This window comes from Chionomys nivalis, chromosome 12, assembly GCF_950005125.1.
Source record: "Chionomys nivalis chromosome 12, mChiNiv1.1, whole genome shotgun sequence".
In the NCBI taxonomy this organism is placed as follows: Eukaryota; Metazoa; Chordata; class Mammalia; order Rodentia; family Cricetidae; genus Chionomys; species Chionomys nivalis.
In genome coordinates, this window is record NC_080097.1 from 35418322 (window position 1) to 35439476 (window position 21155).

General features: G+C 41.3%; 1 protein-coding gene across 2 annotated transcripts in view; it reads right to left on the reverse strand.

Moving 5' to 3' along the window:
- Vwa8 (von Willebrand factor A domain containing 8) overlaps positions 1-21155 on the reverse strand; it is a 320343-nt gene that overhangs the window by 283413 nt on the left and 15775 nt on the right. For both annotated transcript variants that reach the window (XM_057786174.1, XM_057786175.1), the window contains exon 2: positions 18823-18900. In XM_057786174.1, the coding sequence (XP_057642157.1) occupies positions 18823-18900 (78 nt within the window). The remainder of the gene's footprint in view (positions 1-18822; positions 18901-21155) is intronic.

Here is a 21155-nt window from a genome sequence, read left to right on the forward strand (position 1 = left end):
TAGTGTCAAGACAGTATCACGGAGCTTGATCTTACTGTCTAGGCTGCCCTTACCCTGTAAAGATAAAACATCTGGGTCACGTTGGCTGCATTTCTAACTAAAGTCTTATCCCATGGCTTTCTACAAATAAAATCATAACTACTTCTGACTGTTTGTGCTGTCATATTCAAAAACTTCATGCTCTAAACTATGATTTTTCTACCCATATAGAAGCCAAGTCATCATCGATATAAAGACTTAAAACTAAAATTAAGCACAGTTCCAATTCCCTCATAATAAATCCTTGAAAACTATTCATTTTTTTTTTTTTGTATTCTAAGAAACAACATAATACAGTGAAAACACAAAGCATCTGCAGGCAAACAGTCCTAGCTGGAGTTAATCATCCTGTCCTTAGCAGCCCTGGACAGGCATTTAATTCATTCTGTGTTTAAGTTTTCTCATTTTCCAAAATAGTTATTATTTGTCAGCTATAACCACCACGGGCACTACAGCTATGAAAATACCTTGTTTAGTCTTGTTTAAGTCTGTCCTCACTGGCAAAGCCCTGTCCCTGCTGTATGCCTGGACAGACATAGTGCAGACGAGGTGCAGACTAAGTGTAGGCTATGTGCAGAGTAGGTGCAGGCTAGGTGCAGGCCAGGTGAAGGCTAGGTGCAGGCCAGGTGCAGGCTAGGTGCAGATCAGGTGCAGGCCAGGTGCAGACCAGGTGCAGGCCAGGTGCAGACCAGGTGAAGACCAGGCGCACACTAGGTGCAGGCTAGGTACAGGCCAGGTGCAGGCCAGGTGCAGGCTAGGTGCAGTCTAGGTGCAGGCCAGGTGCAGACTAGATGGCCACTCAAATCACCTTCTGAGCCAAGAGTGCACTCTGAAGAAATTACAGAGCACAGGGCACAGAACTTACCCCCAAGCTAACCCTCAAAGGCTGTGTCAGGGATTTCCCAGGGACATTTCATTTTACTCACCTCAATCACCCCATGAAAATTACACAGATGGTTGCAGAGCCCTGGGAGTCAGTTCCCAGCACCCACATGGTGACAGACAACCAACTCTAACTATAGTTCCATGAGATCTGGCACCCTTTTCTGACCTTCATGGGCACCAGGCATGCATGCAGTACACACAAACATACATTCAGGCAAAATGTTAATACATATTTACAAAAAAATTACTCAGAAAGATCTAAACCCAGGCTACCAGGAGTCTGGTCGTTCTCCAATATACTTAGGGGTTGTAAAGAAAGCACAGTGGCCCTCCTCACTGCAAGTAAATACACTACTAAATTGTCACTTACCTACTTGCTACAATCTGTTCCTGGAGGTAATGACAGCAGAGTGAAGACATGGAGGTGGGGGACACGAGTGATGTGTTCAAAGCCCAAGTCTTCATTATTTGCAACATAGTTTTGTGGATTAAATGGGTAAAACCTAAAATCACACACACAGCTCTATTTGGTGAGGATCTAGTATATGCTGAGCATCAAGAATACAAAGATGAGGATAGTAAGGTCCTTCCTTCAAGAGGCCAAAGAGAAACAATATGTCTAGAAAACCTCAGTGTGTATAAAGCCCCTGAGGTGAGCTGATGAGTCTTCAGCAAACACGGCTGCAACCACAACTAGATGAAAGGGGAACACCGGCGTGAGTGTTCAGCCCAATTGAGGTTTTTCATCAACATAGATTAAGTAAATTAAAGCATATCCATATATGAGTAAGTGTCACACTGTGTGTGTGTGAGGGAATGCATAAGCACTGGAATTTACATAGAAATACAAAGAGGAGATATCCCTGGAACTATGAAAATGGCAACAGGGTGAAAATGTGACTTCTCAATATACCTATTATGTTGTCTTAACATTTTAACCAAATAAGTAAATTATATTAATTTATAATTTATGTTTTAAAGTCAAGCTTTAGAAAATATTTAATATAAGACCATTTTCATAACATATTCTTTTGTGAACATGGGCACAAAATATATGAAGTATATTTTCTTTTTTGTACTTTTCACAGGTGCACAGAACAACGGCTCTCGTTAATAACACTTCCCTACACATGTATGGTTGTCCACACCTGCTGTCTCCACACCCTTCCTTCCTCCTCTTGCCTGCCATCTTCCTCCACCCACATGGTCCCCTTCAGCTTTCTCACCACATTTCTGTGAACACAAGCATATAGAAATCTCGATTCTGCACATGACAAAGGCCATGCTGCTGGGATCAACACAGTATGGTACTGGTGCAAACGCAAACTGCAGTCCAGCACAACAAAATAAAGAGCACAGAAATAAATCCAAACACGTATGTTTAACTACGGAGACGGGCTACCAAGAGGACATGATGGGGGAAGATAATCTTTTCAACAAACCATTCTGGGAAAACTATTTCCACATGCCAAGGATGAAATTAGAGCTTTATCTCACAGCCTATACAAAATCAGCTTAAAACTAATAAAGAACCAAAAGCCATAAAACAGAGAACATGGTGGGAATCTCCTGAATTGGCCTTGGCAATGATTTTGGGGGTGTCATACCAAAGCTCTGGCTACAAAAGCAAAAATAAATAAACAGGACTACATGAAAGTAAGTGCTTCTAAATGGATGAAATGTACCTTACAGGTGGGGGGCTGTACAAGGTGAGTGAGACTACAGTTCATATATTTCCTTTTTTTTTTGGTTTTTCAAGACAGGGTTTCACTGTAGCTTTGGAGCCTATCCTGGAACTAGCTCTTGCAGACCAGGCTAGCCTTGAATTTACAGAGATCCTCCTGCCTCTGCCTCCAAGTGCTGGGATTAAAGACATGTGCCACCAACGTCCAGCAGTGAGTATATTTATAAAGATGTGTGCGTATAACATATATGAGAATAAGGGGTTAATATCCAAAATTCATAATAAACAAATACATTTCTACATTTCAATAGCTGAAAAACAAATATCCTGATTTAAATAGACTAAGCCTACAATCTCATAATCCCAGTTTTCTTTCTAAAGCCTCAAAAGCAGTAATAACTTCAAATGTCCATCAACAGGTGAGCAAGTTGTGATACACCTAAATGGCGTGGGAGGTCCTTCTGTCTACATGTTGCTTTTATTTGTTAACAAATAAAGAACTGCTTTGAGCCTACGGCAGGGAAGAACAGGACTAGGTGGGAAAGCTAGGCTGAATGCTGGGAGAAAAAAGGTCAGAGTTAGAGAGAAGCCATGGAGCCTCCAGAGACAGACACTGGGAACTTTAGCTGGTAAGCCACAGCCACGTGGCAATACACAGATTAATGGAGATGGGTTAAATTAATATGTAAGAGTTAGCCAATAAGAAACTAGAGCTAGGGCTGGAGAGATGGCTCAGTGGTTAAGAGCATTGCCTGCTCTTCCAAAGGTCCTGAGTTCAATTCCCGGCAACCACATGGTGGCTCACAACCATCTGTAATGAGGTCTGGTGCCCTCTTCTGGCCTGCAGATATACACAAAGATGGAATATTGTATAAATAAATAAATATTTTTTAAAAAAAAAAGAAAAGAAAAGAAAAGAAACTAGAGTTAATAGACCTAGCAGTAATTTAATTAATATAGTTTCTGTGTGATTATTTCAGGGTTAAGCAGCCTGGAACAAACAAGTGCCCTTTTTCCAACACCTATAGAAATGAATAATACTTTTTTAAAATAGAGAAATGTGCAACATGGTAGAATTTCAAAGTAATTATGTCATGCCATATATAAAAAGCAAAATACAATATGATCCCATTTATACAGAATTCAAGACACCAACAACCTTTCTGAGTCACAGATTTACCTGGTTGGCATTCTGATCACAGCAATAGCTGACAAACTGTACCAGATGAATATAAACGTACCCTGCTATACCTAGTAACACAACCTTAAAATAGTGAACTCACACACAGTGGAGCATCCTCGGTGCTTACAGTCAGGCTCATGCTTTCTTGATTTTCTGTGTTGATTGAATTTATTTTTGCAACAGTAACAGAAAGTTTTGTTACTTAAAAACATCTGTATTATACAATAACAACAGCTACACAGGAAGAATAGTGAGTCAACAAAAAAGCAGCAAGATGACAGGTGACACACACCAGAATGCTTTCATCATAACTTAACATTCAAGTTCACTTAACAACCTATCCCGTAAAGTGCTTATCTATAAGAACTTGAAAATTTGCTGGAGACATCTTTGTTTGGGTGTCATAACAAAATCACCAAAAACATAAAGGGAAGGAATCATCTTTACTTATATATGGATCTCAGAAGAACCAACAAGTTTCAAATCCTGTTAAAGAAGCCCAAATTCTTTAAACATAAAGTGTAAATTTTTCATGATTCAGATTACAGGGGAAAAGCAGTTAAAATGTGTAAAGTAGCCATTCTGTAATAAAATCTTTATTTTAGACATGGAGCTTTAGTTACCTACTGGGAAACTGCGCGTGTGGGAGTCAGCATGGTGGTGCACACCTATAATCCTAGCACTTAGCGGCTACAGCAGGAGGAGCCTAAGCTACAGGCCAGCCTGGGCTACTTAGTATGCCCTGTCTTAAAGAGAAATGTGGGTTGACAACAACCCCTCAAGTGTGTAAACTGAAGGCTCTTTATTCCAGACTCTTCCAAGCCCAGTCCCACTCTTAGACCAAAGCCCTGCAAGTAAAACTAAGTTAGAAGCACTCCAAACAGAATAGAAGATGTTCTTTAAAAAAAAAAAAAAAAATGGTTTTGATTAACGATAACACCATGATTTTCTCTAGATTCACAGATGTAAATCTGTTTTTCTTCTCAATAGCTATGGATGATCATTATTCCTATTGATGGACTCAGTGTATCTAATTTTTGTTCCTACCCAAAACCCTAAAATCCTGAAATATATATTGTATACATACATGCTTTAATGTGTGCTGATTTTTCCTCAGTGAACAGAGCTCTCCCAAAAAGAAACTGCTGTGTCAAAAGAAGTATTTTGTGTGTGTGTACCTATTTATTACGTTGAAGCTCTTCTTATATATTCCAGACTAGCCTCAGACTTTTTTCTCTTAGTTCTAGGAATTAAATCTAGGGCCTTACATATTGTACACACTCTACCACTGACCTACATCACCAACCCCACTTTTTTAAAGATAATATATTAATTCCTTGAGAGTTTCAAACAATGTATTTTTATCAAAGCCTTCTGACTTCCTCCTCCTCCCAGATCCTCCTTCTTTCCATCCTTTGTCATTGTGCTTTCTTTAAGCAACACTTAATAATCTACCGAGATCATAAATTCATGGGTGTGGGGCTGTCCACCAAAGCATGGCTGACCTGGCAGAAGCCTTGAGGAAAACAGACTGTCCCTGCTCCAGAAGCCATCAGCTGTCAATACAGCTGTCAATACAGTAAAGCTAGAACTGAGGAGCCCCTGGCCTCTCCTCCACACGGGAAGGTTGACTGGCTTGACTTTGTGCAGGTCCTATGCAGGCAACCAAAGCTGCAGTGACTTCAGCAGCGGTCCTGGCAGACCAGAGAGCAGTGGTCTTTTTAGTACGTTTTATTAAAATGGGGTTACATCACTTTCCCCTTCGCTTTCCTCTCTCCAGTCCATCCCCGCCCCCCCACACTGAGAGCCTCTTTTTCTTTATTGTTGTTATATCATATGCGTGTGCACAAACATATAAATACAACCTGCTGAGTCTTTTTTTATTGTTCTTTGTGTGTCTATGGTTTCAGCGCTGACCAGTAAGAGTTTTGGATAACCATTAGGGGGTTCATCTCTGGAAGAGGCTAATTCTCCCCCTCCCAGCTATCATTAGTTTCTACACTTTTTTTTTTATTGTTTTTATTAAGCTATATACTTTTCTCTGGTCCCCTCCTTTCCATCCTCCTCCCCTTCTGCTCTCTTCCATGATCCCCACGTTCCCAATTTACTCAGGAGATCTTGTCTTTTTCAACTTCCCATGTAGATTAGATGTTTCTATAGTTCTTTGTAGTGGGACCGCACAAAATTCTCCCTCTTATATGGCAGCAAGTCTATTGATATTGCCATATTTTCAGTCTTGTCTTTATGCAACCCTTTCTAGGACAGACTACTGGAGACTTCCTGATATTCTGGCTCTTACAGTCTTTCTGCCCATACTTCCTCGATGTTCTCTGAGCCAGAGATGCAGGAACTGTGATACAGATGTATCTACTGGGGCTGGACTCCCCATGATCTACTGATCTCTGCATTGTATCCACTTGTGATTTTCTGTGGTGATCTCATCAGCTATAAAGACAAGCTTCTTCTGTGAGGACACATAGCTACACTTACCTGTGAGTGGAGGGTAAGAAGTAGAACGCAACTAGGAATTATGCTGGTCTAGTAAAACAACCATAGGAAATTCTTTTATAAATTCCATGACCTCACTAGCTCCAGAAAGTTGGCTAGGCTTCTAGTACCTAATATTATTTCCCTCCTATTGAGTGGCCTGAGGTCCAATTAGTCGGTCGTTGGTGACACTCACATGTTAGTGCTACATGGAAGTGTCACTTATTACACCTTTACGAATACCTTGCCAATGCTGACCACCTTTGTGGTTCATGGTGTGACAGCTTATTAATTGCTTCACTCCCTTGGCAGTTTGCATAGTATTTTCTGGAACCATGGAAGCAGAACTACAGGAAGAAAGTTTAAATCACCTGAGTCCTGGTTCCTGAGTATATGTTGCAGAAGACACTGTCTTCCTCTGGCCATTACCATCTTCCTGACCCTCTAACAGGGCCCCTGAGCCTTGGCAAAGTGATGGAGACATGCCATTAGTTCTGCAGGGTCCACCCTCATTCACAGCACTGGATGGCTTGCAGTTTCTGCACCAACCACCATCCACCAGGAAATAACTCCTCTGATGAGGTCTAACAGCTTTGCTGATCTATCAACCCTACCCACCCCTTAACTTTGTTTTGATGCAGCTTTGAGATAAATTCCCTAGGGTTGTCATTGAAGTTGTTCTGCTGGCCAGGCAAGACTTGAACCTAGAATCCTCCTGCCTCACTCCCCTGATTAGCTAAGATTATAAACCTGCATCATCAGGCCTAGCTTGGCCTCAAACTCTTGATCCTATCTCTGCCTTCTAAATAACTGGACTTACAGATGGGCACCGCCACACCCAGCACTTCTCAGTGTAAACTGGTGAGAACAGACACTTTTGATCTGACAGTCTGAGAGGCAATTTCTTTTTATTTTAATAGCAGCTGTTGTCTCTCGCTCCCAGAAAGTCATAGGAACTAATGCTTCTGCCAACAATATATCGGAGTGCCATTTCCTGGAGACTCTGTACAGTGACAGTTTTCAACTCTGGTCAAGGTGATGTGTGAAAACTGGCACCTTACAAGGAAACCTGCCACTAGCTGGCTGTCGTGCAGGGTTAGAACACTGTTCACACACCCACTGGCCATTTATTCCTCTTCTTTGTTGTGCCTACTGAAATCCTTGGCTTAAAGGAACTTCCACAACTCATAAACACCTTCAGTAATATAGCAGGATGCAGAATAAACTCAAAAAAAGTTAGTAACCCTCCTTTACACAGATGACAAATGGGCTGAAAAAGAGAAACAACAGCCACAAATAACATAAAAAAAATCTGAGAGTAACCAAATCTAACCAAACAAGTTGAAGGCCTGTATGACAAGAACTTTAATAGGGATGATGAGGGAGGGGGACTTGATGGGGGAGGGGGAGGGAAATGGGAGGTGGTGGTGGGGAGAAGGCAGAAATCTTTAATAAATAAATTAATTAATTAAAAAAAAAGAACTTTAAATCTTTGAAGAAAGAAATTGAAGAGGACACCAGAAAATGGAAAGATCTCCCAATCTCTTGGGCAGGTAGAATTAATATAGTAATGGCAATCTACAGATTCACTGCAATGCTCATCAAAATCCCAGCAAAATTCTTCACAGACCTCAAATGAACAATAACCAACTTCATATGGAAAAGTAAAAAACCCAGGATAGCCAATACAATCCTGTACAATAAAGAAACTTCTGGAGGCATCACAATCCCTGACTTCATACTCTACTACAGAGCTACAGTACTAAAAACAGCCTGGTATTGGCATAAGAACAGACAGGAGGACCAAGGGAACTGAATCAAAGACCCGGACATCAATCCACACACCTACATACACCTGATTTTTGACAAAGAAGCAAAAAATATAAAATAAAGAAACTATATTCAACAAATGGTGCTGAATATCAACATGTAGAAGAATAAAAGGAGATCCAAATCTATCATCATGTATAAAACTCAAGCCCAAATGGATCAAATACCTCAACATAAAACCAACCACACTGAACCTCATAGAAGAGAAAGTGGGGCTGGGTGGTGGTGGCACATGCCTTTAATCCCAACACTCGGGAGGCAGAGGCAGGCGGATCTCTGTGAGTTTGAGGCCAGCCTGGTCTACAAGAGCTAGTTCTATGCCAGGTTCTACAGAAAAAAAAAAAAAAGAGAAAGTGGGAAGTACACTTGAACACATTGCCACAGGAGATCACTTCCTAAATATAACTCCAGTAGCACAGACACTGAGAGAAACAATTAATAAATGGGACCTCCTGAAACTAAGAAGCTTCTGTTGACATGGTCAACAACAACAAAAAACCAGCAACCTACAGAAAGGGAAAAGATCTTCACCAACCCCACATCGGACAGAGGTCTGATCTCCAAAATATACAAAGAACTCAAGAAATATGTCATCAAAAAAACAAATAATCCAATAAAAAAAATGGGGTACAGACCTAAACAGAGAATTTTCAACAGAAGATGTAAAATGGCTGAAAGACACTTAAGGAAAGTTCAACATCCTTGTCATCAGAGAAATGCAAATCAAAACAACTCTGAGATTCCATCTTACACCTGTAAGAATGGCCAAGATCAAAAACACTGATGACAACTTATGCTGGAAAGAATGTGGGGTAAAGAGAACACTACTGTATTGCTGGTGGGAATGCAAGCTGGTACAGCCCCTTTGGATATCAGTATGGAGATTTCTCAGAAAATTAGGCAACAACTTACCTCAAGACCCAGCAATACCACTTTTGAGTATATACCCAAAGGATGCTCAATCATGTCACAAGAACATGTGCTCAACTATTTTTATAGCAGCATTGTTTGTCATAGCCAGAACTTGGAAACAACCAAAATGTTCCCGTACCCTTTGGATAAGAGAAATGTGGTACATTTACACAATGGAGTACTACACAGCAGGAAAAAAAATGATATTTTGAAATTTACAGGCAAATGGATGGACCTAGAAAACATCATATTCAATGAGGTAACCCAGGCCCAGAAAGAAAAATATCGTATGTACTCACTCATAAGTGGCTTTTAGATATAAATAAAAGAAAATCAGCCTATAATTCACAATCCCAGAGAACCTAGAAAACAAAGAGGACCCTAAGAGAGACATACATGGAGCTAATCTATATGGAAAGTAGAAAAAGACAAGATCTCCTGAGTAAAGTGGGAGCATGGGGATCATGGGAGAGGGTAGAAGGGGTAGTGGTCCTGACCAAATTCCATCTTTGTTGTTATTTAAAATTTTAATAAAATCTTGCTTTAATAAAAATGGAACTGGTTTTCTCTCCGGCGAATATCAGGGCTAAGAGTGAAAGGAGAGGAATATGAGAGCACAGGATGGTGAGTGTGACCAGAATGTATTATGTGCATGTGCAAAATGTCAATGAATTAAAAACAACAGACACACAAAGGTCTTAAGCACTAGAGGCCTTGTTTCTTTCACATTTCCTCAGTGTCTGCCTCTATTAAGAAAGAGGCTTGGGTAATGCTTCTCCTTTGTGTAACCTTTGTACAAATAGCTGCAATGATTGTTCTACAATATTTACATGGACACAAAAATCACACCGTTTCTCCATGTTATTCTGTCATTTATGACGTTGATGAATTTCTCAAACCTTTGAATTATTTATAAACTACAGGGGAGAAAAGTCTTCCATCCTGTGATCCATTTAAAAAGCACAACGTTGTATGTAATTCTTACAGAAATCTTTGGGGCCCAATTGCTTAGATAAAAGTTTGGTGTGTCCAGTGACCTTAAATGACCTCAATATAATTGTCTGCAGGTGGCAACAAGATTATGCAAGGAATCCGGAGTCCCTCTGAGGTGGGTTTAAAGTTATCTCTGGAAACCCTGCTACCTGGGGAGCACTACCGCAAAGGCCCAGGAAGAAATACTTTCTTTGATACAAAATATTTTAACTTCAAGCACAAAATATAAAAGAATATCTTTTTTTAAAAAAAAAAAAAAACTGCCGACTTCATCTAAGCCTTGAGATTCAGTTTTCACACAAAACAGCAAAAAGCCTTCAATTACCCACTCCAACACTTACAGGTGAGAGACAGGACTAAGATGCCATTGGGAAGTTATAATGGAAAAGGCAGGAGCTAACAGGCCCTGGATAATAAACCCACCCCTGTGTGTGTGATGTGCAGGCCCAGGGCCAGCCGCTGAACTGAAAGATGTCCCGCGGTGCCCCACACTGAGAAGACAGCAGCAGCTCAGGTGAGAAGTCAACAAGTGCCTGCAGGACAGCAAGCACAGTCAGAACAGCCACTCTGCAGTGAGAAGACAATCCTGCTTTCTTGTGTCTGCCAGGGATGCCGGGTCCCGGTCCCTGTCACCTGGCAGTGGCAGGGCTTTTATCACTGTGCGCGCACTGTGCCTCTGCTTCTGCCTGCTGTGCTGCTTTCCCAGAGCTCTAAAAGTCTGGTAGGGACAGAACCAAACAGCCCTGTCACACCACGAGGTAAGCACTTCTTTTCAGCACCATTCATACTTAACTCCAGATGAAGTTTCCAATCTCTCGTGCTTCCTTCCATTGCAGGGTTAATTCCAAAGAAGTGTACCTTGAAGTCCCAGAGGAATTTGAGAAGATAAGCAGGAAATCAAACTAAAATCAGAAAGTCTGGGCTTCCCCTACCCCCACCCCTGTGCCTTTGTCTTCTGACCTCTTCCTTGTGTTTGACTTCCCCAGCTAGTAAGAAAGAATAACAGTTGGCACCAGTTCCTTCTACAAAAAAGGCCATCATCCTATGCTTCATCGTAAATATTAGCTATCCAAAATATAAAGAATATCCTTAAAATGAGCTAAACTGAAACATAAATACAGTGGTAAAAAAAAGGGGGGGACTCAAACTTTCCAAAACCCCCACCATTTCCAAAGTATTTTATTTATCAATGTGTATATAGTGTGTGTCTGTGTGTAATGTACATGTGCATGTATGTACATGTGCGTATATGTACATGTACATGTGGAGGCTGGAGGTTGATGCTGGGTGTCTTACTCTATTGTGGACACCTTACATTTTGAACACACCAATTGGCTCCACTGGTCAGCGAGTTCAGGGGACACACCTACCTCCACCCACTGCCCTCTCCAGTAGTGAAGCTATATACCACATCTGGCTTTATGTGGGTCTCGTGCTTGCATTGCAGGCACTTGACCAAATAAGCATCTCCCCCAAGAATCTATTTTTAAAACTCCAAAAGGAAAGAAAATGCTTCAAAATTCCTTCAGAACCTAAAGCCATAATCTCTCATCGATTATGTAATGGTGAAACTAAAGAACTATAATTTCCCCATTTTGCAACCATTCTTTGGAAAGCGAGAGAAAACTCAAAAACACAGTATCTGAATACAGCAAGTATACAAAAACATATACTTTTCTGTCTGATCATCACACAGCGGTTGCATTTTACCTGGGTAGACACTTGAGAAGATTTAATTCACCCACTCACACCTCCCTTTCCAAGTCCAACACCTAATCATTTTTATCTAACAAATGGATAAAATAGTAGAAACCACTAACAATTTACTAAGCAAAACATATGCTACCACCTTCTTAATATGCAAAAGGTGGTAGGTGAGGATATTGAGCACAGAGAACAACGACAGGAAACACAAGCAGATGCAAACAGCGTCTAAATGCCCAGTTACTTTCAGAACAAAGTCTTCAGGTACATTTCAAAGGGCAAGCTATAAATGACACAAACAGGGTCTTAAAGATGCTCCCATATGGGTCCTGTGAAAATGGTAAAATCTGGAAGCATTAAGGAAGATATTATGGTGGGCATTCTGCTGCTATGCTGGGTTTGGTAGCTGTTGAGAATCTTGTATTTAGGAATACTTACACTGTGGAGCTTAACTGTCATCAGCCAACATGCCCAGCCCAGATTTCCCTTCTTTTAAGGAGGACTGAATGAAGAAAAGAGTATTTTCAGTGTGTCTTAAGATCACGACCCTTCCTAACCCTCACACTCAGCAGTGGCACTCACAAGGCAGCAAATGTAAGGGTCCGGGAAGAGCTGTCAATGGATACAGGACTGACGTGGAAACGGCCACAACGAGTCCTCCAAACCACAGAGGAACCTGCGCCTGCCCACAGACCCGTCATCGGACATCACATCACATGTCAGGCACTGTCTACACAGTCCCCTCCTGCAATCCGACTGTCTCACTGTGTCCTAACTAGATCTATATGGCTGAAACTGCCATCTCTAGAGAGTCAAGCAGACCTGGGAATTGCACACCCTAGAGAATTCACACAGCTGAAAGTAGCACAGGCAAATGTTTAAAGCGCAATCTTCACCTGAGACCTGAAACTAAGTCTTCCTAGTTTCTACTAAGAAACAGTATTCATCCTCAACTCCTAAATTTATTATGAAAAATGCACTACATTCATAATAAAAAAAAGACCTGGAAGTCAAAGGAAATTACTTTTTTTCTTAATCTTGTACTAACGGCATGAAGGTATTACAGGTCTATTTTGTTAATTTTTCTGCAGACATGTATAACAATTTGTGGAAGAATTTGTGTCATTGGCCTTAACCCTAGAATAGAAAACCTGTCTGTTCCAATAATGCTCATATACATAACCATTAAATAATAAATCTTAAAAATAAATGTTCTCGACTCCCACTGTTGGGCTGATGAGAGCTGCAAGAGCATTTCACATCAAGTTAACAACAGAACAAAACAGTCCATCTAGTAAAACAAATCACGGTTTCTCTTGAAACTCAGCACACAGTTAAGAATTCAAAGGCACTTGTCACAAACCTGGCAATCTGGGTTTAATCCCTAGGGCCCACACAGTAGGAGAAACCAGCTCCTACAAATCGTTCTCTAACTCTACAGATGTCCTGCAGCATGTAAGTGCCCACATACCTGTTGGCATACACACACACGCACACACAAATTAATTAATTAACTATAACAATCCCAATCTTTCAAAAATTGACTGATAAAATATGTAAGTGCAATGCTCCAGTATCAGGAGTCAAGGGCAGAACACTGACCTGGGGTCTGAGGACATTTAAAGACTAACGAAGGCACTCTCCTGAGTGACTTTATGCCAGCTGCGTGGCAGGACACACTTGCAGCCTCAGATGCCAGGAGACTGAGGTAGCATGATCTCCACTTGAGCTTAAGAGTTCAAAGTCTGAGGGGGCTGGAGAGATGGCTCAGCGGTTAAGAGCATTGCCTGCTCTTCCAAAGGTCCTGAGTTCAATTCCCAGCAACCACATGGTGGCTCACAACCATCTGTAAAGAGGTCTGGCGCCCTCTTCTGGCCTGCAGGCATACATGCAGACAGAATATTGTATACATAATAAATAAATATTTAAAAAAAAAAAAAGAGTTCAAAGTCTGAGCGACATAACAAAAATGAGACTAGCAGACAAACAAATTTCCAAACTGAGATGAAACAGAAACAGAACCATAAATTTCTTAGAAAAAGACATAGATATCATCACAAACACAAGGAGTAGAAGTCAAGATAAACAATCTGATACAACAAATACCGACCAACCAAGGAAACAATGAAAAGTACGACTAAGAAATTGATTGAGAAAAAGTATGGTTATAAACACACACACATAATTCAAAAGATCTGTAGTCATAATATATGAGAACCTGTGGAAATCAGTTTAAAAAGGCAAACAACTCAGTACCCTCAAGTGGGAAAAATGGCTTTAGCAAGCATTAGTAAGCAGAGACATGAAAATGGTCAGTGAGTAAAAGGAAATACCGTGTACCTCACTGCTCCTCCGGGAAAAGCAAACAATGTGAGACATCAATTCTAGTGATCTCCTATTAGTAGAGCAACAGGGAGAGGACCTCTGCACATCCATCTCTCCATTTAAGGAACAAATAAATAAATAAATAAATTTTCCCAAAACTCTAGAAATTAACAAAAGGCTTTCAATCGGCTGATAGACATCAATTCAAGGAAAACGGAAGGACCAGGGGTAGGAGGTTTGGTGATGTTTTTATTATTCCATCCCAGGCACCCAGACTCCAAGGTATCTAGTAAACCAACCACCCACCATCACAGTGAACACCAGGAAACACCTAGCAGTCACTGAAGGGGACAGAATAGACCAGAGCGTCCCCAGAAGCCCACTCCCAGAGAACTATCCCCAGGCAGGTCTGGCAGTTCCCCAACGTTCATTCTCAGAACCCGTCCTTAGTTAACCTGCTCGGAGCTCATTGTGTAGAATCAGCACTGTGCACCCCCCAAAAGCAGTGACAATTATTCAACATTACAGCTGCCTGCAGCAGAGAAACCAATTACAGTTAAAAAGGGGATGATCAAAAATGGTAAATAAGCTTAGAAACCAAGAGGGCCAAGCATATATGCAGGCAAATACTAGGAAGATCTCTGTCTGCTTTTGGCTGACCCCGAGGGTCTGCACAAGCAGAAAGAAGCTAAAGGCATGTTCACAAGGAGAACGAGGCACACCCAGGGCGGTGCGTGCCCTGGTGTCCAGCAGAGCTGTGAGATCGTGCCATGTGCTATCCTCAGTCATTCCTTATTTTAGGAGATAGCAGCTTTCAGCTGTGCCTAGCCTTGAGTAGCTCCATCTTTTCAAACAGCAGTGTCCTGCTGTCTTCTGTTACCGTGACAAACGACATTACCAAACAACCTATAGCCTGCACGTCATGTCATACTCCAACACTAAGGAAGTCAGGGCAGGAACTTAAGCAGAAGTCATAAAGGAATGCCACTTACTGTCTTGCTTTCTATGGCTTGCTCAATCTGATTTCTCATTCAACACAGGACCATCTGCCCATCACACACGGTGATCTGGACCCTCCTCCATCAATTATTAATTTTTTTATTAATTTTTAAAAAAATGTCCACAGACATGCTTACAGTCCAGTCTGATGGAGGCAATTCCTTAATGGAGGTTGCCTCTTCCCAGGAGACTCTAGCTTGTGTTGAGTTGGCAAAACCTAACCAGCACACAGAGAGCTGGATTTTAAGAGCAAATGTTGAGGGAGAGTGACTCAGCATCTTGTCTGTATGCGTAAACAACCACCATCTGTCTAGTTCCACCAGGGCACAGACTGATGGCGAACATTCACATAAATAAAATATGGACTTACCAAGTTAGATCAGGAACACAAGTAAACAATATCTGGAACACCGACACATGTGCCTATCAGTCACACCAGGTGTGACCCCCACTCCCAGTACTGAACAGACCCATCCCACCCCCACCCCTCGGTCCCTGCATTTGGCTTCTCTGAACAAGTTTGTGCCTACAGTTTGGAAAATTTCTTACCTGATCCCTCCAGACATTTTCCTTGCCTCTGTCCAAGTTCTAGGTCTCTGCTTTCAGGTCAGGCAGTTTGAACTCTGCCGCCTCTTTAGCCCTTTCTCAGTCATTCTGTACACCCACGCACACACGCACCCACAACTGTATCAGATAAAATATGTAATCTTGAAATTAATATAATTGATATGAAGTAAAACAGGCATGGTTGCCAATGATCACGATCATCAAGTGAGCTCAATAGTACTTAGGGTGATGCCAAGAGATTGACACAGCTTTGTGAATTTTTTGTTAATCAATAAATTATGACTTTGTAGGAAGACTTCAACCTGTTTCTAATATGGTATGGTCACAACAAAAGCCCCTCAGTAAAACCAAGAGAATTGCTGCTTCAGGACATTTAAGAAAGCGGTGTGCTCATTTGGTGATCACTAAACTAAAGGGAAACCTTAATAACCAAAGATGATAAAGAATACAATGTAGAGAGATAGTTAAGCAAAGTCACTTAAAGTAGAAGCAACAATTCCTACAAAAAGACTGGTTTCCATAGCTGCCACATTACTTTAAATGTGCACTTTCAACAAAAGAAGCTACGAGAACAAAGAAATGAGAAAGTACGGTTCAGAAGTGCATAGAAAGAAGGAGTTAATGAAAGTTGTCCGAGGGGGCTGCAAGTGTCCTCAGTGGTAGACAGAAACAGGCAGATAAACAGACACTTAGCAGACATGTCTGCTGGCTAGTTTTTGTCAGCTTGACACAAACATGTTCATCTGGGAGGACAGAACCTTGAGAGCTGCCCCCATTAGGTTGGCCTGTAAGCAAACCTGCAGGCCATTGTCTTGATACATGGTTGATGCGGGGAGGCCAGTTCACTTTGAGCAGTGCCCTGGGCAGGTGGTTCTGGGTGGCAGAAGAAAGCAGGCTGAGCAAGCTGGTGAGCGACGTTCCTCCCACAGTCTCTGCTCCATCTGACCTCTAGGTTCCTTACCTTGCGATCGTGCTCTCTCACTTCCCTCAGGTTGACTGTGACCTGGAAGTTGTAAGATAAATCCCTTCCTCCCCAAGCTACTTTTGGTCCTGATGTTAATCACAGCAATAGAAAGACAACTAGGACAACAAGCATTGGCTACTATAAATATGTTCTAAGCATGAAAAGAAACCAAGTAGGGAATTAAAGGACAGCATGACATCAACGCGTCAAACAATGTCACTAGACAGAAATTATCTTAAAACTTCCAACAGATGTTATGAACTTGGAAGCTACAGTAAGTAAAGGCTAAGAGGCAGATGTGAGCAGTTAACAGAATCATCTGATGGAAAGAAAGACCCTGAATGGATGCAGAAGAAGGCAAACGTGCTAAGGACTAACCCTTCCAAAGGTCAACTTAATTTCCCAGGATATGAGAACAATACTTTAAGTTTTTTGAGTAACAAAGTAAAATTATTTTGAGCAAGGAAGTGATTGCAAGTCATTTGACAAATGCCGATCAAAACCCTATGCTATCAGTTCACACGTAAGAGGATGGCTACAGCTAAAAAGGCAGAGCCTGGCAATACAGGCATCTAATCCCAGAGATTCATTGGACTAAGACAGAAAGATCAAAGGCTGGCTGAGTAACACAGTGAATTCAAAGTCATGCTCTGCCTGAAATTTTAACTAAATCGAGAAGCCTAGGGGTGCAGTCAATGGATAGTGCTTACACAGAAGTCATGAAGCCCGGGCTTCAGTTCCTAGTATCTCAAACAACACCAACCAAAGGAGACAGTAAAAGTATTAATGAGGGTATGGAGGAACAGGAATCACGATACACTGCTGATGGCATGTAAAATGGTGAAACTGCTTTGGAAATCATGTTGGTAATTACTCAAAACTTTAAACAGGGTTACAGTATGGCCAAGCAACTCCTTTCCTCTGTCTATTTGCAACAATAACAAAACCATTTTTGTATAAAATTTTCTATATTATTTGCAATAGTCCCAACTAGAAACAATGCCCATCCAAATGCCCATCAACTAGTGAATAAGTAAAATAAATGTAAACAATTCATATAATGGGATAGTATTCAGTCATAAAGAGCAATGAAGTAATGCATGCTACAACATCAAACTACTCTAAAACATCCCACTAATAAAATAAGCCAGACAGAGAAAGCATTTGGTATATGACTCCACTGCCAAGACACGTCCAGGGCAGGCAACTGCAGAGCAACATATAATACAGCAGCAGTGACTGCCCAAGGCTAGAGACGAGGAAAGGAGAAAGGAGGGCATGGAAGGAGTGACCATCAATGTTCATGCTTTCTCGTTTTTCCTTTAGGAGTACTGAAGCTGCTCTGAGGTGAGGCGGTGGTGACGACTGCACAGCTCAGGACAACTAGGAAGCACTGGACGGTTATTCTAAGAGGGTGGACGTCAGGCCTGGAGAGACAGATCAGCAGTTAAGAGCATCGCTGCTCTTGAAGAAGACCCAGATTCAGACCCCAACCCAGACATCACATGGCACACAACCACTTTTAATTTCAGAGCCAGGGGATCTGATACCCTGCTGGCCTCTCCAGGCATATGCTCACATGCACTGCACATACATACACTCAGGCACACACATATACATGAAATAAATCTTCTTTAAATGTGAACTGTATAGTGCACAGTGTAGGAATTAAATCTCAATAAAGAAAATTTACAATGGATAGGTTCAGCAACATCGATGAACCTCAAATTCATCTTCTTAGTGGAAAGAGGGCAGATGCGTGCATACATACATTACACACACACACACACACACACACACACAGGCAATGGTGCTATTTTCATAAAGTTAGAGAATAGATGCAGCTGATTGAGTATTGCAAAGAAGAGAACAGTGATTTCCGTGCAGGGAAAGCAAAGACACAGAAGATACTGAGAGGTGATGAGAGTGATCATGATGTTCACACAAGTGACCAAACTAACCAAATAAAAACTTATTTTCACTACACGTGTTTTGTTATATCTAATGTCCAACTCCAGTCACAGTATGTGATGAACATGGACACTTCCAACAGAAGCCATAATCGCGGAAAGGAGATGCCTTGGACAGATAGAGCCACTCCAAAACAAATGACAGAAACTGAGAAAAGCACTATGCACTATACTGCATGAAAATGATAACAGCACACTGGGTTTATAGCAGCTCTAATTATTTATTTAATGCCCACAATAAAAGCTTAAAATGTGCTAATTCACAAGTAACATTTCTTACTGTAGTTCTGTGGGACAAGTTCCGGGTTCTTGGGTGTTTTCAGCTTGTAGGACACATCTCCAATATTAACTGTACCACCTAAAAAAGAAGAAATACAATCATTACAGGAGACAAGTGACGTACACCATCCTCTTGCAATGACAATCCTCGGACCTCCAAGGTGGGACACTACACAAATGTACCAGGCACACACCTGACATTGCCATCCACAGTGAAAGCCACACCAGAAAGAAGTGAGCACTGAGAAAATTCACACTAAAGTATATCAACCAGACTTATCTTTTATGTGAACAGCAATGCTAATATAGGCAATGACTATACAGAAAAATTCATTTTTTAAAGGTTTAACTCTTTAGCATCTATTCACTTATATTAGGGGATGTGTATATGTGGAGGTCAGAGGGAACCACCCCACTGACCCTGTTCAGACCTTACTATAGCTACTTTTAAGATCTGACTCTACGTTCCCCACAGACTCATGACTTGAACACATAGCTGGTGGCACCGTTTCAAGAAATTCTGGTGGAACCTAGGTGAGAAGAACAAGTCACTGGGTGTAAGCTAAGTCCTTAGGGTATCTCTGGTCATTTTCTTCCTCTGGTTCAGGCCCCTGTGAATACAAGTGCCCTGTGCCATCCCTTCCCCACCATAATGGACTGAGCTGTCTGAAACTCGAAGCCAAATAAATGTTTTTCCTCTAAAATATCTCTGTTAAGTAATTTGGTCACAGTGGTATGAAAATAATACAGAAAACTGGTACCAAACTGACAGGAGCAAGGCATCCCCATTCTATAGGCACATAGGATTACAGATCCAAGGAAAGTGTGTCTACATGTCCCAGTAGACTCCACTGTCAGCGCCAAGAACACTGACATTGTAGGACAACTGGTGAACTCAACAGCTTATATCCCAAAACTCTGACCCACCAACCTCTGCTCTCTTTACTTCTTAGTTCTTCCTCTCCAATTGGCACTTCTTGGTGCCTTTCTCCCACCAGCCCCACCCTCCGCATCTTCTCAGTGCCTTTCTTCACCAGCATCCACATACCTCCACATGCACACACACACAAACACACACACACACATACACTTCTTGGTGCCCACCTAACGTTTCCACCAATGTCTGAAAAAGGTCCTGTTTCATGACTTTATTTGTTCTACTAAAATAAAAAAGTTTCATGAAACTATTACTACCTTAGAACGTGAATCTGTGTTCCTGGTCCATAGTCACTCACATGTGACTCCAGAATAAACTTCCTCTTATTCCTTTGTAGTAAGAATTGGAATTTATATTACCATAATTTATGGTAGTTGTTACAATAGCCCAGACAGATATTTGTTAATATCTTTCAGCAGAAAAAGATACTGATAGAAGTACAAAATAAACCTAGGAATAGATAGGCTATAATCTCTTTATTGGGATGTGTTGTTGTTGGGGGAGGTTATTTGTTTGTATTTGGGGCTGGGTTTTGTTGTTGTTGTTGTTGTTGTTTAAGATGGGGTCTCAAGTAGGCCAGGCTAGCCTCCATCTGGCTATGCACCCAAAATTCTAAAATTACAACACACACCACCTCATCCAGTTTATGCAGTGTTTAAGGAAGAAGCAAAGGCTTTATGAATGTTGGCAAGCGCTCCACCAATGGAGCTGCATCTATAATCACCTTTACTATGATTTTTTAAAAAGTAAGGAAGTTTTCAATATTTAGAACTTAACATCTGATCTTTGCACTAAAAACTACCCCCCAGTTGTACTAACGGCAACTTGAAATCAGTCTTTTCCCTTTTACAATGCAAGTTGAATGTGAGACACCCTTCTATAGGCTATGAATATGTTATTAGCAATGGTTAATAAAGAAGCTGCTTTGGTCTATGGAAGGACAGAATATAGTTAGGTGGAAAATCCAAACAAAGATACAGGGAAAAAGTAGGTAAATTTGAGAGATGCCAGCAGCCACCAGAGAAACAAGAGGCAACAAGCCATGAGTCTTATGGTAAAATATAGAAAATAGAAATGGGTTAATTTAAGTTGTAAGAACTAGTAAATAATAAGCCTGAGCTAATAGGCCAAACAGTTTGTAACTAATATTAAGTCTCAGAGTGGCTATTCAGAAACTGGTGGGTGGGAAAGAATCCTCCAGTTACACCAACCCATGACAGTCCCAAGCAACCTTCTCTCATACCCCTACAGATCTACCGCTTCAGGTCTGGTTCTCCACAATTTAGCTTCAACAGAGCTGCTACAACAACCAAATATAATCAGAGACAAGTCATGATAGCTACTGGTTAATCCTCTGGGCTTTGCAATGGCCTAGAAAGGATGTTCTAAACTGACTC